Source organism: Sceloporus occidentalis, unplaced genomic scaffold (assembly GCF_023333645.1).
Source record: "Sceloporus occidentalis isolate IW3139 unplaced genomic scaffold, rSceOcc1.0.p SCAF_1, whole genome shotgun sequence".
Lineage (NCBI taxonomy): Eukaryota > Metazoa > Chordata > Lepidosauria > Squamata > Phrynosomatidae > Sceloporus > Sceloporus occidentalis.
The window spans coordinates 16,598,748-16,617,137 of record NW_028316981.1 but is presented as its reverse complement, the minus strand read 5'-3'; the positions used below and the strand labels follow the sequence as shown (position 1 = coordinate 16,617,137).

Sequence of the window (18,390 nt, the reverse complement as noted above, 5' to 3'; positions counted from 1 at the left end):
TCCAAAGGAGGAGGCTCCACCACTTTCGGAGGCAGCATATTCCACTGTCCCACGGCTCTTTTCATTAGGAACTTCCTTCCTAATGTTTAAGTGGAATCTCTTTTCTTGTAGATTGAATTCATTGCTTCAGGTCCTATTCTCTGGGGTAGCAGAAAACAAGCTTGCTCTCTCCTCAGTAGGAAAATCCTTTGCACAGAGTGGAACCCCAACTAAACCACTGTTGTTTTTATGGAACTGACAGCAATGAAAGGAGCGAGAATTCAACTCTGGTAACATTAACAGAAAATCAACCAAACAGGCTAGATAGAACCAATTTCAAAGCCTCCTCCATGACATTAAGAGGAAGAGGAGGGAAACAATTTTCTGTACTATCATTGTATTTGGAAAGAGCCATCCAATGGAACTGTTTCAAGTTCTAGGAGGTCTTTGACATCCTAGTCTATGAAAAGTTAATTTAGACCTCTTCACAGCCCCCACTGAACAATTTGCCTGTCCTTATCATTATTCTTTTTGTTTATTTATAAAGCACCATAAATGTGCATGGCACTTTACAGGCATCATCAAGACAATGTATAACCTGCCAATGGGATACAACTGGAAGATAGAACTGCTTGGACCTGTTCTGACTTGGACACTATAGTTGCCAACAGACCTGTGGAAAGTAACTTCAGAACCTTCTTGTTCAATTATAATATTTTTTTTCCAGTTTGTAAAGCCTGGGAGTATGGCCAAGGTTCTTGGACAGCCAGTACATAGAATAGAATCATAGAGTTGGAAGAGACCACAAGGGCCATCCAGTCCGACCCCATCATGCAGGAATTTTTAGTCAAAGCATCCCCACTGACAGATGGCCATCCACCCTCTGTTTAAAGACCTCCAAGGAAGTAGACTCCACTACACTCTGAGGGAGTATGTTCCACTGTCCAACTGCCTTACTGTAGGAAGTTCCTCCTAATGTTGAGGTGGAATCTCTTTTCCTGCAGTTTGCATCTATTCTACCTCAACATTAGCATACCATATGTGTGGTAGATACTTCTCCTTTCTGGCTCACTCAATAGGTAGGAGACTACTGAGTGAGTAAAAGGGGTAGTCAATGCCATTCGAAAGCATGCAAGGTCAAGTAGATAAAAGGATAGATAAACAGTAGAGAGGTAACAACGATCTGTGCAGTTATGCTGGCTGCATGACCACCAGAGTAGTCCTGACAACGCTGGGTCTTTCGCTTAGTAACAGAGATGAGCACCACCCCCTACAGTAGATTACAATTAGATATTTATGTCAAGGAACTAGCTTTACCTTTCTTTTACACCAAGTCAGGGTTGCTGTGTACGTAAAGGCAGCAGCCTAACTGATCATCAGGGGTTCAACCACACTGGGAAAACCATGGGTTCTCTAGCTCTGCTTCTCATGGTACAAGAAAGATGCAAACCAAATTTTATAGAACAACCATGTAATGGTATAAACTACTCTATCAACAGAAAAGATTGCCTCAGAAGTTTTGGAACTCTTCTTTATTGAAACATTCACAGCAGAGGCGGATGACCAGCAATCATGGACACATAGATCCCCTATACTGGCGAAGGGGCATGTGTGGCCAAAGCAGTGCTGGTCCATGAGCCATTGGTTGCTGGTCCATAGCAAGTTTCCAAAAGGGAAAGAAACTGTTGTGGCCAATCGACACAAATACGTTACCAGTCCCTAGCAGATTAAAAAAAAGAAGAAAAACCTTCAAGTTTGCTATATCAAACTATTATGGCCATTGGTTTCAATTATGTCTTTCTATCCTAGGAGCCCTCTAAGGATCAGCAGCCAATGGATCAAGGAACAGGACTTTGAGTTACACCATCCTAGATGACCTCTGAGGCACTTTCCAACCCCATTCTTCTACCTCTAGCATTGTCTTTAAACTTTTTAGACACAATCCTTCTAGATTTATTTCTCTGTACTTCATCACCAGAAGCATCTAAGGCAACCTTTCAGTTGTGGCTCAGAAGGGTTCTCTATCTGACACACAATCTTCTCTTCCTCCTCTCATTTCATGGAAAATGAGCTCCTTTTTGTAGTTCAGAAAGTTACTGAATGGGCTTACTCTGGAGTAGCCATGAACAGAAAATTTGGGAGAAAATCCAAATTGCTAACAGCTATTTCTGCTCCTGCTTACTTTGATTTAGTGCCACTCCAAGGGTTAGCCCACACTGTGCTAGATTAAATCTTTCACCAACACATCCCAAATTAGAAATCAGTCCTAGGTCAAACATGTTTCCTTACCCTCCAACTGTCCCAACTTGTTCTCTGTGATCCCACTTTTTCAGCTGCTTTTAAAGTGTCCTGGTTTCTCCCTCCGCTTCTCACTTTCCCCCCTTTATCTTCAACTTACTTCAATGGCTGCAAACTGAGTTTAAAATACAAAAGTGTTTTTTTCTCCATAAACTCAGCAGGGGGAGAAGAGAGGAAGGTGAAGTCTTCCCTTTCCAAGCAGCTCAGGCAAAAACGAACTGCTGCAGCCTCTCCAAGGTTGTGTGTTTTTCATCATTAAAACTTTTACCCTCTTGACCACAATCTGACACTGCTTGCCCACATGTGTCCTGGTTTTCTTGTGTGACATGAGGATATGCCTTTCTTCATCACTGCTCTAAACTATATGTCACAGGAAATGTTATTTGGAAGGGGAATGAGATGTGACACAAGGTAAAAAGACAGGAAGCGGAATCTATAGAGTTTGAACAATTTGTAATCAAGAAAAATTGAAAGAACCGAATCATATTCTCATTTGACTCATGCCAAGTATCCTTCAGGATGCAAGGCAAAAGATAGGTCCAAGGAAGGTCAGTCAAACTTAACAGATTTAATATCAAGATCGCCAGCAACAGAGAAGTACTCTGCAGTTTCCAGTCTCAACCTGTTTGGGAACTTAAGTTCCTGCCCTTCAGGCAGCTTCACAGTCACTTCTTCAGCATCAAAGGAGACACAGATCTGGAAAAGAGAGCAAAAATTAGAACCATTCCCAAGAAGGCGTACAGGTCGACTCGCCCTTATCTACTTGGGACCAAAGGTGTTTTGAGATTTGGATATTTTTGGATTTTGGAATATCTGCATTTGCATATACATAAATAATGAGATCTCTTGGAGATGGAGGACAAGTTTAAATTCAAATGTACCCCTTACACACATAGCCTAAAGATAATTTTATACAGTATTTTAAATAATTGTGTGCATGAAACAAAGCTTGTGTACACTGAATCATCAGAAAGCAAAGGTGTCAATATCTGAACTACCCATGAAAAAAGCTTTTCGTTTTTGGAATAATTTGGATTTCAGAATTCTGGATAAGGAAGGTTCTACCTATATATATAATTTGAGTTTTGTCACCTTGACTTGCACAAATACTACAGCTTCCATAATATGGTGTCTCAGAATGTGATGGAGTCTCCTGTGGAGGTTTTTAAACAGAGGCTGGAAGGCCATCTGTCTGGTGTCCTTTGATTAGGTTGCATTTTGGTATGATGAACTCCCCCCCACTTTCTTCTTCAGGTTACTCCAATATTTGATAGAAGTAGCTCATGATCTGTGCCACACCCAGCACTTGATCTAGTTTTGGCCTAACAGAACTCCTCCATCTTCTGCTTCCTATCATGTAGTCTATTTGGTTTTTGTATTGGCCATCTAGTGATGAAATTCATTTTGTTAGTTTTGGCCCAGCTTTCTGATCTATTCAGGTCATTTTGAATTTTGATCCTCTCCTCTGGGATATCAGCTACCCCTCCTAATTTGGTGCCATCTGCACCTTTGACAAACATGCCCTCTATTCCTTCATCCAAGTTACTGGTAAAGATATTGAATAGCATTGGGCCTAGGACAGAATCCTGTGGCACCCCACTAGTCACCTCTCTCCAGAATGAGCCTTGTCGATTTCCCTTTGGGTTTGGTCAGTCAGTCAATTACAATTCCACTTACTGATCAGATAGTCTAGCCTACATTTTACAGTCGGCCTTCCTTATCCATGGATTTTTATCCATGGATTCAAGCATCCACGGCTTGAAAATATTTTTTTAAAAGTATACATTCCAAATAGGAAACCTTGATTTTTCATTTTATATTAGAGACACCATTTTCCTTTTTCATTATATTTAATGGGACATGAGCATCCACAGATTTTGTTATCCATGGGGGGTCCTGGAACCAAACCCCAGCGAACAGCAAAGGCCCACTGTACTATCTTTTTTCCAAGGATATAATGGAGACCTTGTCAGAGGCCTTACTGAAATCACATCTACCAAGCTTGTGGCTATCAAAAAAAGGAGATTAGTCTGGCATGACTTGTTTTTTTGAAAAACCTATGCTGACTTTTAGTAATCCCTGCATTCCTTTCTGTTTAATGATCAGCTCTAGAGAGAGTGTCATTTACCAAGTTTTGGTGAAAAGCCATCTTGGGTCGTTTCATTCTCATCAGCTCAGGCCAATCCCTTGATTATTCCCAGAGGGAGTTTCTTACTCACTTTGGTCTCTTCTCCCTGATGGAAGGGGAATTCTGATTCTCGCAGTTCATCACCCCACTCTCCTGCGCTCTTAGAGTTGCAAACAATGGTCCTGATGTCCCCATGAAAATCAAATCGAGGGTTGAAGTGAAGGATCAGGTTTGTCTCATCCCAGCCCAGGTTGAGGGAAAAGCTAAAACAAAGAGGGCTTATTAGAGGGCTCTCCTAGCACCCATCAATAAGAACAACAACAACAACATTTATTTATATCCAGCTTCCCCCCAAAATTGGGACTCAAAGCAGCTCACTATTTAAACAATGCAATGAGAAACATACCCCCAAAAACCATAGTTCCAGAGTTTAGGGGCAGCCACTGAGAAGGGCCTCTCTCTTGTTCTCACCAACTGTGCTTGTGATGATGGTGGGACTGAGAGAAGGGCATCTCCTGATGAACTTAGAGCCCAGACTAGCTCATCCAGGGAGATACGGTCTGCCAAACAGCCTGGACTTCAGCCATATAGGGCTTTATAGGTCATAACCAGCACTTTGAATTGTGTCCAGAAGCAAACTGGTAGCTTAGGTAGAGCTATTTCAACAGGAGTATTGTGTGGTCTCTATAATCTGCCCCAGTTAACAGCCTGGCTGTAGTTCTTTCGACCGGCTGAAGTTTCTGAACACTGTAGTTTTCTGTGGGTTTTTTGGGCTGCAACCACACAGCCCAAAAAAACCCACAGAAAAATATGGATGCTGGCCGTGAAAGCCTTCAATTTCCAAACACTCTTCAAAGGACAGCCTTTGTACAGTGCATTACAGTAGTCCAATGGGATGTAACTAAGGTATGTACTACCATAGCCAGATCTGACGTCTTGCTGCCCAACTGGGATCTCAGGAGCCTCAGTCATCCTAAACCTGCCATATAGAGGTGTTGACTACACCTTCCATATGCTCCAGCTATTATTTATTTATACCCACCTTTTCCCTGCGTAGAGGTATAGCTAAAGTTAAAAGAGGTATAGCTAAAGGTACACATCATAAATAAGAATATAAATAAACTGCTCATAGAATTAAAAGCATGGCCATGAAAAGAAAAACAATACTCCCATGAGCAATCAGACCTCAAAGGCCTGCCAAAACAAGGGTTTTCACCTGTCTAGGGAAAGATAACAAAATGATGCTATTCTCTGAAGATAGTGCCTGCGAAAAGTCACCAAGAAGGCCCTATGTTCCCACTAAATGTGACTCTGAGGAGATAAAGAAAAGAACAGCCAATGGCCAAAGATTATGTACTTTGTAGTCCAAAACATCTGGTGGCCTTCTGTCTCTCCTTTCATATGTAGGCATAGGTTTTTTTTTTTTATCCTACCGATGGAATTATATTATTTTTGAAACTAGTAGCAGCATTTGAAATTGCATAAAGTTTTAAATGTGAGTTTCCCCTCAGAGGTCTAGGCTTATAGATCTGACCTCCTCTGTTTGGTTCAGGTAAACTGGAATGCATTTATACAAATTATAAAGGAAAGGTGGGCCACTGAGACGCTCCAGTGTTTTTGGACTACAGCTCCCATCAATCTTAACCCACATGTCCCAGTTCTCATCAGTCTCCTAGACAGGAGAGAAGGATGGTGAGAGGTTCAGTTTAAAATCATCTGGAGGGCCACTGCTGCCTACTCCTACTAGAAATGATCAGATAGGTCTGGAATCCATTTGGTTAGTCCCAACTAGAGTAGACCCATTCGCCTTCAAGTCATTTCTGATTTATGATGGCCCTTCCTGGGTTTTTCTTGGCAAGAATTATTAAGAAAATATTAGCTTTAAATAATACTAGCATCTTAATATTATGTCTAAATACTATGTCAGTAAGATTATTTGGTTAATATTTAAGTCCATCTGTTCAAATCATCCAATGATTAGACACCTGAATTTGCTAAGGCCCAGTTATTGTTTCTAGGGTTTAGGAGTTTATCACACTGGGCCTAATTGCAGCACTAAAGAGAGATTAAAGCACAATTAAGGCACATCCCGTAAGTAAAGCGAAAATGGCAAGTAACTGCGCAAATGATTATCACAAGCAATTGCGCAAATAAAGTTATATCAGAAATGCACTGTCACTGAAATCCTGAAAGTACAAAGACAGGCGTTAATGCTTCTTTGTGACCACTTTAATGGTGGGTTTTGTGCGACGTCGTGTAAAATTGTTTAGCATAATTATGTGATTTTTCCAGGATATTCATGGGATAAACTCCCAATCTTCTTCGTGTGATAAACTCCTTAGATTCAACAGAGATCAAGCAAGGAAAGAGGAATGTTTGCACCAAAACAAAAGGATCCTAATGTTTAACTATTTTAAGCATATTGTCAAAGCACTTTAACACTTTGACTATAGTTCCTGAATAATAATAAAGGAAGCTCAGCGGAATTAAATAAGAGTAAAATTACTGCACACGTGCCCCATTAAACTGTTGTACAGCCAGCTAAAGTAGCCCTCCATATCCACAGATTCTGTATCCACAGATTCAAGCATCCACAGCTTGCAAATATTTTTAAAATATATAAATTCCAAAAAGCAATTTTGGAACTGATTTTGCCATTTTATATAAAGGTCACCATTTTACTATCCATTGTATTTAATGAGACTTATTACTGTTAGTGTATGGCTTTTGTTATTCACCGGGGGTTGTGGAACCACATCCCAGTGTGTAACTGTCAAATGCCTTTTTTAAATAACTATATACCCTGAAAAGGGGATTTCAAATTTAGAACATTTATCAAATTTTGGTGGCAAAACATCTTAGGCCATAAATATATGTGCCAGAAAGCTTTTCCCAGGTTGGTCCTGCAGTTCCAACTCCTAGGGAATTCTGCCATTGACCTTGTTTGTTCCCCCAATTAATTCCTTTCTGGATTGGGTTACAGGACCTCGGTGTGCCCCCCTATAAACGGGGACTTGTTGTTGTGTTCTTGTGTGGATATGTCACTTGGTATGTGTAGCCTGACTCCAATTCAGGCTTGAAGGATAGTCAGAGACAGATTTAAAACAGTAACAGGAATAGGTTTATTAAATATGTTGCATCAGTCTGGAGGTGACATACGATTAGTGGGAGGAAGAAGGCCAAGAATACAGATACTTCCTCCCCATTTTTTGTACAAATCTTGCTATGAAAGCCTTAAGGTTGCCACAAGTTGGCAATGACTTGAGGTCACACAATAACAATAAAGGAAGTAGAAATAAAACCTGACCTTTAATCAGAAGACAATACCTTGTACTTTAAAGCCCTCAAAACAAAGCAACCAGCCTGAACTCTAAAGGGAGATTTAAACAGAAAGAGGCAATGGAGACTGGATCCATAAGCTGTATCTGTGTATCTGACCTAAGGCTATGGCAAAAACAACACTCCCACATTTGATTGTAAGCAACTTATGAAATATATGCCCCAAGAAATACAAAGTTTGTTGTAAGTGCTTAAAGGGGGGGAAACAGATTTAAAATAAATTGTTAAAAAAAATCTTCTGCTATAGTTTTGAGTCACAAAAGGCTACATCTGGTAATATAAAGACCATTTTTAAAGGGGAATTAATTTCTGAAGCAGAGCCTGTGCTAGTGGAGACATGTGGGTTTGAACTCATTAAAATCCCTTTTCAAGTTGTGTCCATTTGCTATACAAGGTCTACAGCAGTTTTGTTATTGAGGAGGGGGATCTGAGAGTTATTTTGGAATAAATGAACCAGACAATCCTCATTTCAGTTAAGCTCTTTTTAACTAAAAAACCTACAATGAATACAAACCTTGTGGCCTCTGGCGACACTTTGCCTTTCACTTTGATGCATTCCCCAGACTTTATCCTGGAGTGGGCAACCAGTTTCTAAAAAGGCAAGGAAAGATACAAGAGCAAAGAACTTCATTAGCTTCACGATTTCTTATATACTACTATCAACACGAGTATATTCAGTAGACCAGGGTTTTGACATGGCCATGAAGTTTACTGAGGGACTTTGAACTAGTTGCTATTGCTAGGCCTAATGTACCTCACAGGGTTGTTGTGAGGATAAATGTGGGGAGGAGGCCCAGGTGTGCATGCTGCATTTTGCTTCCAGAAAGAAAGGAGAGGATTGAAGTATAATAAATTGTTAGCATCACCAAGTTTTTGTTACATCGCTTCAAGTCAACTCCAACATATGGCAAGGAGAGTTTTCGTGGCAAGGTTTATTCAGTGGAAGGCTGCCTCTTAGGTTGAAAAACTATAAATTACCCAAGGTCGCCCAGTGGGTTACTGTGGCTGAGCAAGGTTTAGGATCCTGTTTTCCCAGGCTGTATCTACATGGCCGCATCAATGCAGTTTGACACTGCTATAACCTCCAGGGCTCCGTGCTATGGAACTGTAGAATGTGTCGTTTTGTGGAGATATTTAGCCTTCTCTCTCAGAGAGCTAAAGTGCAGCAACAAATTACAAATCCCAACATCCCACAGGATGGAGCCATGACAATTAAAGCGGTGCCAAACTGCATTAATTCTGCACTGTGGCAGTAACCCTAATCCAGTATTCAAAGCACTATAGTGACTTTATCATGCTGGTTCTTATTAATACTGGTCCATCGCTTTTATCATATACTGTACATGCTCCCTAATAACATTTGTTAGCTTCTAAGATACACAGCTCATTGCTTCCTTGATCCTTTCTGGACCAAACAATGGAAACTCCCAAGGGGCAGCCAAAAAATACACAGGGAAAAAACACACACCAAGTTCAGTGGGGTTTGGTTATGAACATAGATTTAATTAAGTTACCATTATCGTCTAGAGAAGGATATAGGCAAGATGTGTGGCATCCACATTTCTAAATATGCTACAGGTAGAGTCCCCCGCATCTGAAAACCCAAAATCCAAAATGTTCCAAAAAACAACACCTTTTTCATGGGTGGCTGAAAGAGTGACACCTTTGCCTCCTGATGGTTCAGTGTACACAAACATTGTTTAAGGCACAAACATTATTTAAAATATTGCATAAAATTACCTTCAGGCTACGTCTATGTGGTGTATATGAAACAAAAATGAGTTTTGACTTGGGTCTTATTTCCAGTATATTCAAATAAAGGAATTCTGAAATCCAAAAAAATGCTGAAAGCCAAAAGACCTCTGGACCAAAGCATTTCGGATAAGACACTCAACCCGTATTTACATTGTGTAATCCTGTGCGACAGACAGTGGGGCATAGCGGTTTGAACATTGGACTATGACTCTGGAGACCAGGGTTTGAATCCCAGCTTGACCATGAAACCCACTCAGTGACTTTGAGCAAGTCACATTCTCTCAGCCTCAGAGGATAGCATTGACAAACCTTCTCTGAAGAAATGTGTCAAGAAGACCCTATAATAGGTTCACTTGAGGGTTGCCATAAGTTGGAAACAACCTGAAGGCACGCAACAACAACAACAACAACAACAACAAATTCCTATGTGGTGAAGGTTGGACTGGATGACCTTTGGGTCTCCTCCAATTCTATAAATTGATGTTTAAACTCACCAGTAACAGGATAGACTACTGTAGAGCTTCCACTAGGCTAAAATCTCCTTCCTCAGATGCATTTGAAGAATGCAAATTCAAATGCATCTGAGGAAGTAGACTGAAGTCTAGGAAAGCTCATGCTGCCAACTTCTTTCTTTCACTTAGTTTCAATGGTGCTACAAGATCTCTAAAATTCTATACACTGCTGTTTAAACTCTACACTCGCAGGACAGGCTAAAAGTGCAACAGATTAAAAAAAATACACAAAACACATATTTATTTTTATTTCTTTTGTATGCCGCCTTTCTCCCAGAAGGGACCCAAGGCGGCTCACTGATAAAAACTTTTTTTTAAAAAACCCACATGACAATAAAATTTAAAACAGGTACAATAACCTAAAAACAGTATAAAAATTACATTTAAAAAGTTAAAAGACATAAATCTCACACTTAATAATTTCACCTCAGGGGATAAAAAGAAAAGCAATAATTTCCCCCCATAAAGAGACCCAAATGTCATCCTCCACAAGGAATAGATCCAAAGATTTGCAGAAACTCACCAGGGCCATTCAGAAACCTTCCCCAAATAGCCAGCACAAGCCTCTTAAGTGCTCCTGCTTCCCCCCCTCCTCTTATTCAATAGTCTTTATTATTCAATAGTCTTCAGGTGGAGAGGTCTTTCTTTCTTCCTTGCCAGGCAGGAGGTGAAAGGCTGATCTCCCATTAATCCAAAGGGAAAGGCAGTTTTGCAACTCCTCCTAATGTCAACCCTTTACAATGGAAAGTAACATTGATAGACTACAGTTATTGCACTCTCAAAAAGTCATCTTCCAAGCTTTGTCCTCACTAGATCCTCCCTATGATCCATTGCACAGTGATGCCTCTGAACATCCACAATCCCTCTTGATCCCCCCAGAGGACCCAGACCAATGGAAAGCCCAGGGACTACAAATCCCATCAGCCTTGAGGCTGCCTCTTTCTTCTTCTGATTGGCTGCCAGGAGAGGCTTGGCTTCATTTTAGGCGGAGCTGAGTGCTATTGGATGCAGGATTTGCAAACATATGGTTGCATAACATTGTAATCAATAGAAGGCTCCTTTAAGGTTGCTGCCACACTGCAGAATAATAATAATAATAATAATAATAATTGAATTAATGCAGTTTGATACAGCTTTAAGTGTCAAGGCTCAGTCCTGCAGAATAACAGGATTTGTAGAATTCAGAGGCATAATTGATGGTTATCATAGATCTGATAACTTGATTGTTATCATCGGTGTTTTTTTTAATTTGCGTGCCATATTTTACTATTGAATGTTAACATGTATTATTATGTATTTTGTTAAATTGTTTTAGTAGCTTGACACCTTAGGCAGGTTTATTTTATTTTAAACTGGTTGTATGTCCAGCGCTGTGTAAATTTACGGCGCTCTATTAATAAAGCTTAATAATAATGATGATAATAATAATAATAATAGTCTGGGATATCAGGATGCAAAGGGAGCTTGAAACCAGTCCCAAAGGTGCTGCAAGATATCCCCTTGCATACTGGGATTTGTAGTTTGCAGTGGCACCAGAGCTGTCTGAATAAGGGAAGGTTAAGTATCTCACCAAGCTACAAATCCCAGAGATTTTAAAAAAGAATAATACGTATTTTTTTTGCAGCAACTTGGAGCCTTTCCTTGTGATTATTTTCCTAAAGAGGCCTTTAAGGAGAGACCTCAAATGCAGGCAGCTCAGCCAAGTAGTTCTAGCAGTTTTCACTTCCAAGAGCAAGTCTTTTGTAAAGCCAATTGATCTTGATTGCCACCTCAAATACTTTGCAATAGAAGATATACATACATACGTATACATATGTATACATACATACAATACAAGATATATATATACAAATATATCACAATAATATATTTCTTCTGAAATTTTTTACTCTCTTTACTTTTTTGAATGACATCTCCCAGAATCCCCCAGCAACTTGCCTGAGGATTATTGGAGTTGTAGCCCAACAACGAACTTTCCCAAATTGGTTAATAATGTGTGGAATGATTTGAACAGGGAAGCTTACCACACTAGCGAGAACAGGTTTAACACACTAGCAAGATCCCACGGGAAGTTAAATGCGGTATAATGCGAACATAACCCGGAAATGCCCAAAGTTTATCACACGACGTCGCAGTTAATGTGAAATAACGCTAAGTTAATCCGCAGTAAAAGTGGAGAAAACCAACAGCTTTTTAAATTCCGAACAAACCGAATTTAAAAAGCTGCTGGTTTTTCCCGCTTTAACTGTGGATTAACTTTGCATTATTTCGTTTTAGCAGCAATTCACTGGGATAAACTTCCCAAATTTGCAAGTTCTGTTTAAATTCAAATTCAAATTAACTCTTGTTTAACTCCCATTTTCTCGCAGGATCTCGCTAATGTGATAATGCTGTATGACTCTGGAGGCCAGGGTTTGAATCTCATCCCAGCCATGTAAACCAACTGGGTGATCCTGGGCAAGTCACACTCTCTCAGCCTCAGAGGATTCCCTCTGAAGAAACTTGCCCAGAAAACCCCATGATAGGTTTGCCTTAGGGTCGCCGTAAGTCAGAAGACACACCACAAAAACACTTTCTGAAATAACTGGATCTCATCACCAACACTTTTTGGGGACCAAGGCAAAAATGGCGGCCTCTGTGAGAAACTGAAGCTGGAGCAGTTGCAGAGTGTATCTGATTTTGTTCTTCCTTAAGCTCCACTATGTATACCTCAGTTAACAAAGCCTGCGTTTACTAACATCTACATTTTTTCTCCTGTTTGGTTTGTAACATCTTGCCTAATGAAGAAGCCAGTGGAGCTTTGAAAGCTTGCAACAAGTATATTGTGCATTTTGTTTAGCCAATAAAGTTATCAATGTTTGGTGGATTTTTGTTTGAATTTACTAAATGGCCAACACAGTTACCCCCTGCATGCTAACCAGTCCTCTTATACTGCAGCTCCTTTTAAACAAACTCTTTCCTCATCCTCTGTTGAGCTGAACGTTTTTTAGCAGTATTGATACTGTGAGGAAGGCTGGAAGAACAGATTTTCAGTGTCAGGTTGCAGCAGCATGTCTGCTGTAAACAACAGGTCAAAACTTGAGCTGGGCAAGGATGGGATTCTACTAGAGCTAGTTGTGTATGGTTACACATAACAGACAAGGTAAACATCACTCCCCCCCCCCCCCATCCCTTACTGAACATAAACATAAACAGCAAAACAGAGAGGAAAGGAGAAAGCAGATAGATCTGCTTTGCCAGCCAACAGAGCATGTCCAAAATAAGTCTGGCTACCAAAAGGAAGTCGTAAGAAAAGTGGAGGGTGGCTGTGGGGAAAATAATCTCTGGATGCATTTAAGAAGTTTTCAAGGTTTTTTTAAAAAAAGAAATGATTTTCAAGATTTTTTTTTAAAAGGATGAATCTGGGTCGTATCTTCATTGCTCACATGCATTTTGAACACACCCAATTAAGTTTTTTGGGGGAGGGAGCCTGGACATTGGGCAAGTCACACTCTCTCAGCCTCAGATGATGGCACTGGCAACCTCCCCCCCCCCCCCGAATGGCCTCCTATGTCCTTAGGATTGCCATAAATCAGGAATGACTTGAAGGCACAGAACAACAACAACAAAGCTCTGAAGACTGCCATTTTGAAGTGGCACATCACACTCTCTCAGCCTCAGAGAATGGCACTGGCAAACCCCCTCTGAATGGCCTCCTCTGGCCTTAGGGTCACTGTAGGTCCGGAACAACTTGAAGGCACAACAACAACATAAAAAAACAACAAAGCTCTGAAGACTGCCATTTTGCAGTGCTTAGGCAAGACACACTCTCTCAGCCTCAGAGGATGGCACTGGCAAACCCCCTCTGATTGACCTGCTATTGTGTTAGGTTCGTCATAAGTCAGAAACAACTTGAAGGCACACAACAACAACAAGAACAACAAAGCTCTGAAGACTACCATTTTGACATCTCTAGGCAAGTCACACACTCTCAGCCTCAGAGGATGGCAAAGACCAGCCCCCTCCAAATGGCCTCCTATGGCATTAGGGTTGCCATAAGTTGGGATCGGCTTGAGGACACACAGCACCAAGAACAACAACAACAAAGTTCTGAAGAGTTCCATTTTGAAGTGGCAAGTCTTAGTCTCGGAGGATGGCACTGGCAAACCCCCCTCTGAATGGCTTCCTATGTCCTTAGGATTGCCATAAATCAGGAATGACTTGAAGACACACAACAACAACAACAAAGCTCTGAAGACTGCCATTTGGAAGTGGCAAGTCACACTCTCTCAGCCTTAGAGGATGGCACTGGCAAACCCCCCTCTGAAAAAAATTGCCAAGAAAAACCCCATGATAAGTTCACCTTAGGCACACAACAACAATGATAACAACCTCAAAGACCCACTTAAGCAGGGATAATTGATCTTGGGGTTTCATTTTTCCCCCTGAGTTTTCCTGAAAGATGCACTTTGATTGCAGTGTGAACCATTTCGGATGGATGCGAACTGGCACCTATTCCAGAAGAGGGAGGGGATTTCTGCAGAGGGGTGGCCCCTACCATCTCACCTGCCCTCTGCCCACCCACCTGGGTCCCTCCTCAGTTCAGCTCCATTTTGAGTCTTTGTTTGCAAGTGAGCCTGGTCCTCTGTGTGTGTGGCTGCTAGTGTAGTCCCTAATTTCTTTCTCTTTCCCTTTTTGTACAGCTGCAATCTCAGCTTTAGGGGCCTTTAGTTTCACTGCATTTCCCCCTCTGCTTAGATCCTTACTCCTCCTTCTCCTTTTCCTCCTGGGAGTTGTTGTAATTGTTGTTCTTAGGGTCACTCATCTGTGATACTTTCTGATGGCTGATTCCCAAAGCACACAGAAATGGGATGCTTTGCTTGCTTTGCCTGGGGAAGAGAAGGCCCAAGGGCAGCTCCATGAGAGTCACCGCAATCCAGATGTATTTGGAAAAGAAGCAGAGCAGATGAGAACCCAGGGTCATCATGATAATATGGTGGAAGAACGCAGGACCAAGAGTAAATCTTCAGAGGAGCTGGCCTTTTACAAAGGCCTGGAGCAGATCTTCTCTGGGGATCCCACCTCCCAGGCGAATAGAGGGGCAACTGAACCAAAGACAAGTTCACCCGTGTCTTCACAATCCACTTCAACCTCTGATTTTCTAGACTCATGTCCAGAGCTTTATCCATCAGGTAAGTTTTGTAAACATGGCAACATGTGTGCATTCCTGCATGCTCACTGCTGCTTTGTAGATTTTACTCAATTGCACCCTTGCATCAAACCTTGATCATTGATCGGAATTACAGTGGACCATCCATGTTAGCTGGGGTTAGGGGTTAGGGGCACAGGACCCCTATGAAAGTGGGAAAACCACAAATAAAAAAAATACTATTTTTTGTTAACCTGAGAGAATACTTCTCTATGAATCTCTAGATCCTCCAGGGCAACTCAGTGGTCAACATCTACCAAACATTGACCATAGAATTGCACTGGAGGACCTACGAATGCCTAGGCAAGTGATGTCTCTAGGAATTTCTAGGTTCTTCCAGTGTGACTTTTGGCAGAAGTTGACCATAGAGTCATGCTGGAGGATGCAAAGAATCCTATTATTATTATTATATTTATCATGCCCTTTTCCCAGAACTGGGACTCTGGGCAGCTTGCAACATTAAAAAACAATGCAATTAAAAATATACAAAAATACTACATTAAAACAGAATTAAATTACTACAATAATTAGAACAAATTACATGCCAAAATATCAAATACTTTAAGAAGATAAAATGTTTAAAATACATTAAAACAATAGTTGGCCCTCCTTATCCACTGATTTTTTTTTAATCCACAGCTTGCAAAAACATAAATTCCAAATAGCAAACCTTGATTTTCCATTTTATACAAGGGACACCATTTTGTTATACAATTAAATTGAATGGGATTTAAGCATACATGGATTTTGTTATGGAGGGTGTCCTGGAACCAAACCCCAATGGATAATAAGGGCCCACTGCATAGCACCCAAGGCCATTCTTTAAAAGCTTTCTGTTTTGAATGCCTGTCTGAAGAGGAAGGTTTTGTCTGTTGACAGAAGGTCATCAAGGAAGGGGCCATCCTGGCCTCCCTGGGCAGGGAGCTCCAGAGTCCAGGGGCAGCCACTGAGAAGGCCCTCCCTTGCGTCCCCACCAACTGTGTTTGTGATGGTGGTGGGAACGCTCAGGAACTCCGAGCCTTGGCTGGCTCTTATAGGGAGATACAATCTGCCTAATAGCTTGGACTTGAGCCATATAGGGCTTTATAGGTCATCACCAGCACTTTGGATTATGCTCAGAAACAAACTGGCAGCCATTGGAGCTCTTTCAAAAGGGGCGTTGTGTGATCTCTGTAAACTGCCCCGTTAGCAGCCTGGCTGCACTTCTTTGGACCAGCTGAAATTTGCAAATACTCTTCAAAGACAGCCCCAAGTAGAGCGTATTACGGTATTCCAAATGGGATGTAACCAAGGCTTGTACCACCATGGCCAGATATGGCGTCTCAAGAAATGGGCACAGTTGGCAAGTTTTTAATGTGCAAAAGCACTCCTGGTTACTGCAGAGACCTGGGCCTCCAGGTTCAAAGCTGAGTTCAGGAGTACCCCCAGTACCTAGAGAGAACATATTAATCAAATCCATGAATAATCAAAGCTGCAAGCGGGGAGGGACAAGTGTAGCTGATACACAGCTAACACCATGCAATGCAATGCTAATGACTGAGTTGGTATGTAACCTATGTAACACTGATACCATACCACTGTATGCAAGTTGACCAAAGATGCACATCAGTGTCAACCTCATGGGTTTTAAATTGTTCATATCGCTATAATTCACTGTGGAGCGCACTGAGTGTTATTTCATTATTTAACATGTTCCAGTGACTTTGTGATAAATAAATGCTTTTCTATGTTGATTTTTCCATATCCTAGACCTAGAGGAAGATCTGGAAGGGGAAGACAGCTTTATGTTGAGTTTTTGCCCTTTGGGACAAGACACTCAGGACACTGATTTTGCATTTCCTGCTAATGTAATCGATACAGCCCGTCTGGGACAAAGAAATGGTTCCTCCAGTTCTCAACCAGTGGCGCACACTGATAAAGTTAATGGTAAGAGAATAAACTGTGGCAGCAAAGTGGTCTATCCTTACCTATCTCCCTTTTCAAACAGGTACCCCTATGTTCATGTGCAGATCACAACTAAGCAGTTGTGGCCACCCAGTGTTGGTTATAACAGTAAGACTTTATATATGGTACTTTGCCTTTTCTGCGTTTTGCAGGAATGGCTGCATGGTTCCAGGATTTTCCTATTTCAGATATATTCCTCCTCCCCTTATTTGAAAAATGAAAACCTTTTGCAGCAAACCACACAATATTAATGTATTGATCTACACTGGTTTCCCCTTGCATTTGCTGCTTTGGCAAATCCTAAGGCCAACTAACCCCTGCTGAACGCATAATGTTAAACCAGGTGCAGGAGGAAAAGGAAAAGCGTTTCCGATGCAACAGAAGAAAATAATGCTGCAGTCTGTCAACCAGGTGAACACCTTACTTTAGTATCTATCAAAACAAGAGGAAACAGAAAGGAAATAGGAAGACCAATTGGAATCATAGAGTTGGAAGGGGCCTCAAGGGCCATCCAATCCATCCTCATTCTGCCATGCAGGAACTCACAATCAAAGCACCCCCCCCCCTCCCCGGCAGATGGTTATCCAGCCTCTGTTTAAAAACCTCTGAATAAGGAGATTCTACCACTCTCCAAGGAAGTGTTTTCCACTGTCGAACAGCCCTTACTGTCAGGAAGTTCCTCCTAATGTTGAGTTGGAATCTCTTTTCCTGTGGTTCGCATCCATTGCTCTGGGTCCTATTCTCTGGAGCAGCAGAAAACAAGCTTGTTCCCTCCTCAATGTGACACCCCTTCAAATACTAAAACAGGGCTATCATATCACCTCTCAACTATATCTTGTCCAGGCTAAACATACCCAGCTCCCTAAGTCTCTCCTCATAAGGCATGGTTTCCAGACTCGTCACCATTTTGGACCCTCCTTTGGACATGTTCCAGCTTCTCAACATAACAAACAGGGGATTTAATTCTAGGAAAAATATTGGTGGAGGAGGAAGCATCAAGAAGGGAATTAGAAATGTTAAACACATGTATGCAGCAGCAATAGTGGGGTCTCCTTCCTTAGAGGTCTTTAAATAGAGGCTGGATGGCCATCTCTCGGGGGTGCTTTTATTGAGATTTCCTGCATGGCAGGGGATTGGACAGGATGCTCCTTGTGGTCTCTTCCAACTCTATTATTCTATGATTCTATACTACTACTACTACTATTATTATTATTATTCTTTATTTATAAATACCATAATTCAAATTG

General features: G+C 41.3%; 1 protein-coding gene across 1 annotated transcript; it reads right to left on the bottom strand.

The window, feature by feature from the left end:
- Positions 1-1,973: 1,973 nt before the first annotated feature.
- On the bottom strand, positions 1,974-10,913 carry LOC149320957 (galectin-1-like). Its single transcript, XM_089488904.1, has 4 exons — positions 10,535-10,913; positions 8,259-8,335; positions 4,497-4,668; positions 1,974-2,973 (listed from the first exon to the last, which is right to left on the bottom strand). Exons 1-4 carry the CDS (start codon positions 10,541-10,543, stop codon positions 2,827-2,829), a joined length of 405 nt encoding a protein of 134 aa, XP_089345030.1. The 5' UTR covers positions 10,544-10,913; the 3' UTR covers positions 1,974-2,826.
- Between the last annotated feature and the right edge of the window lie 7,477 nt (positions 10,914-18,390).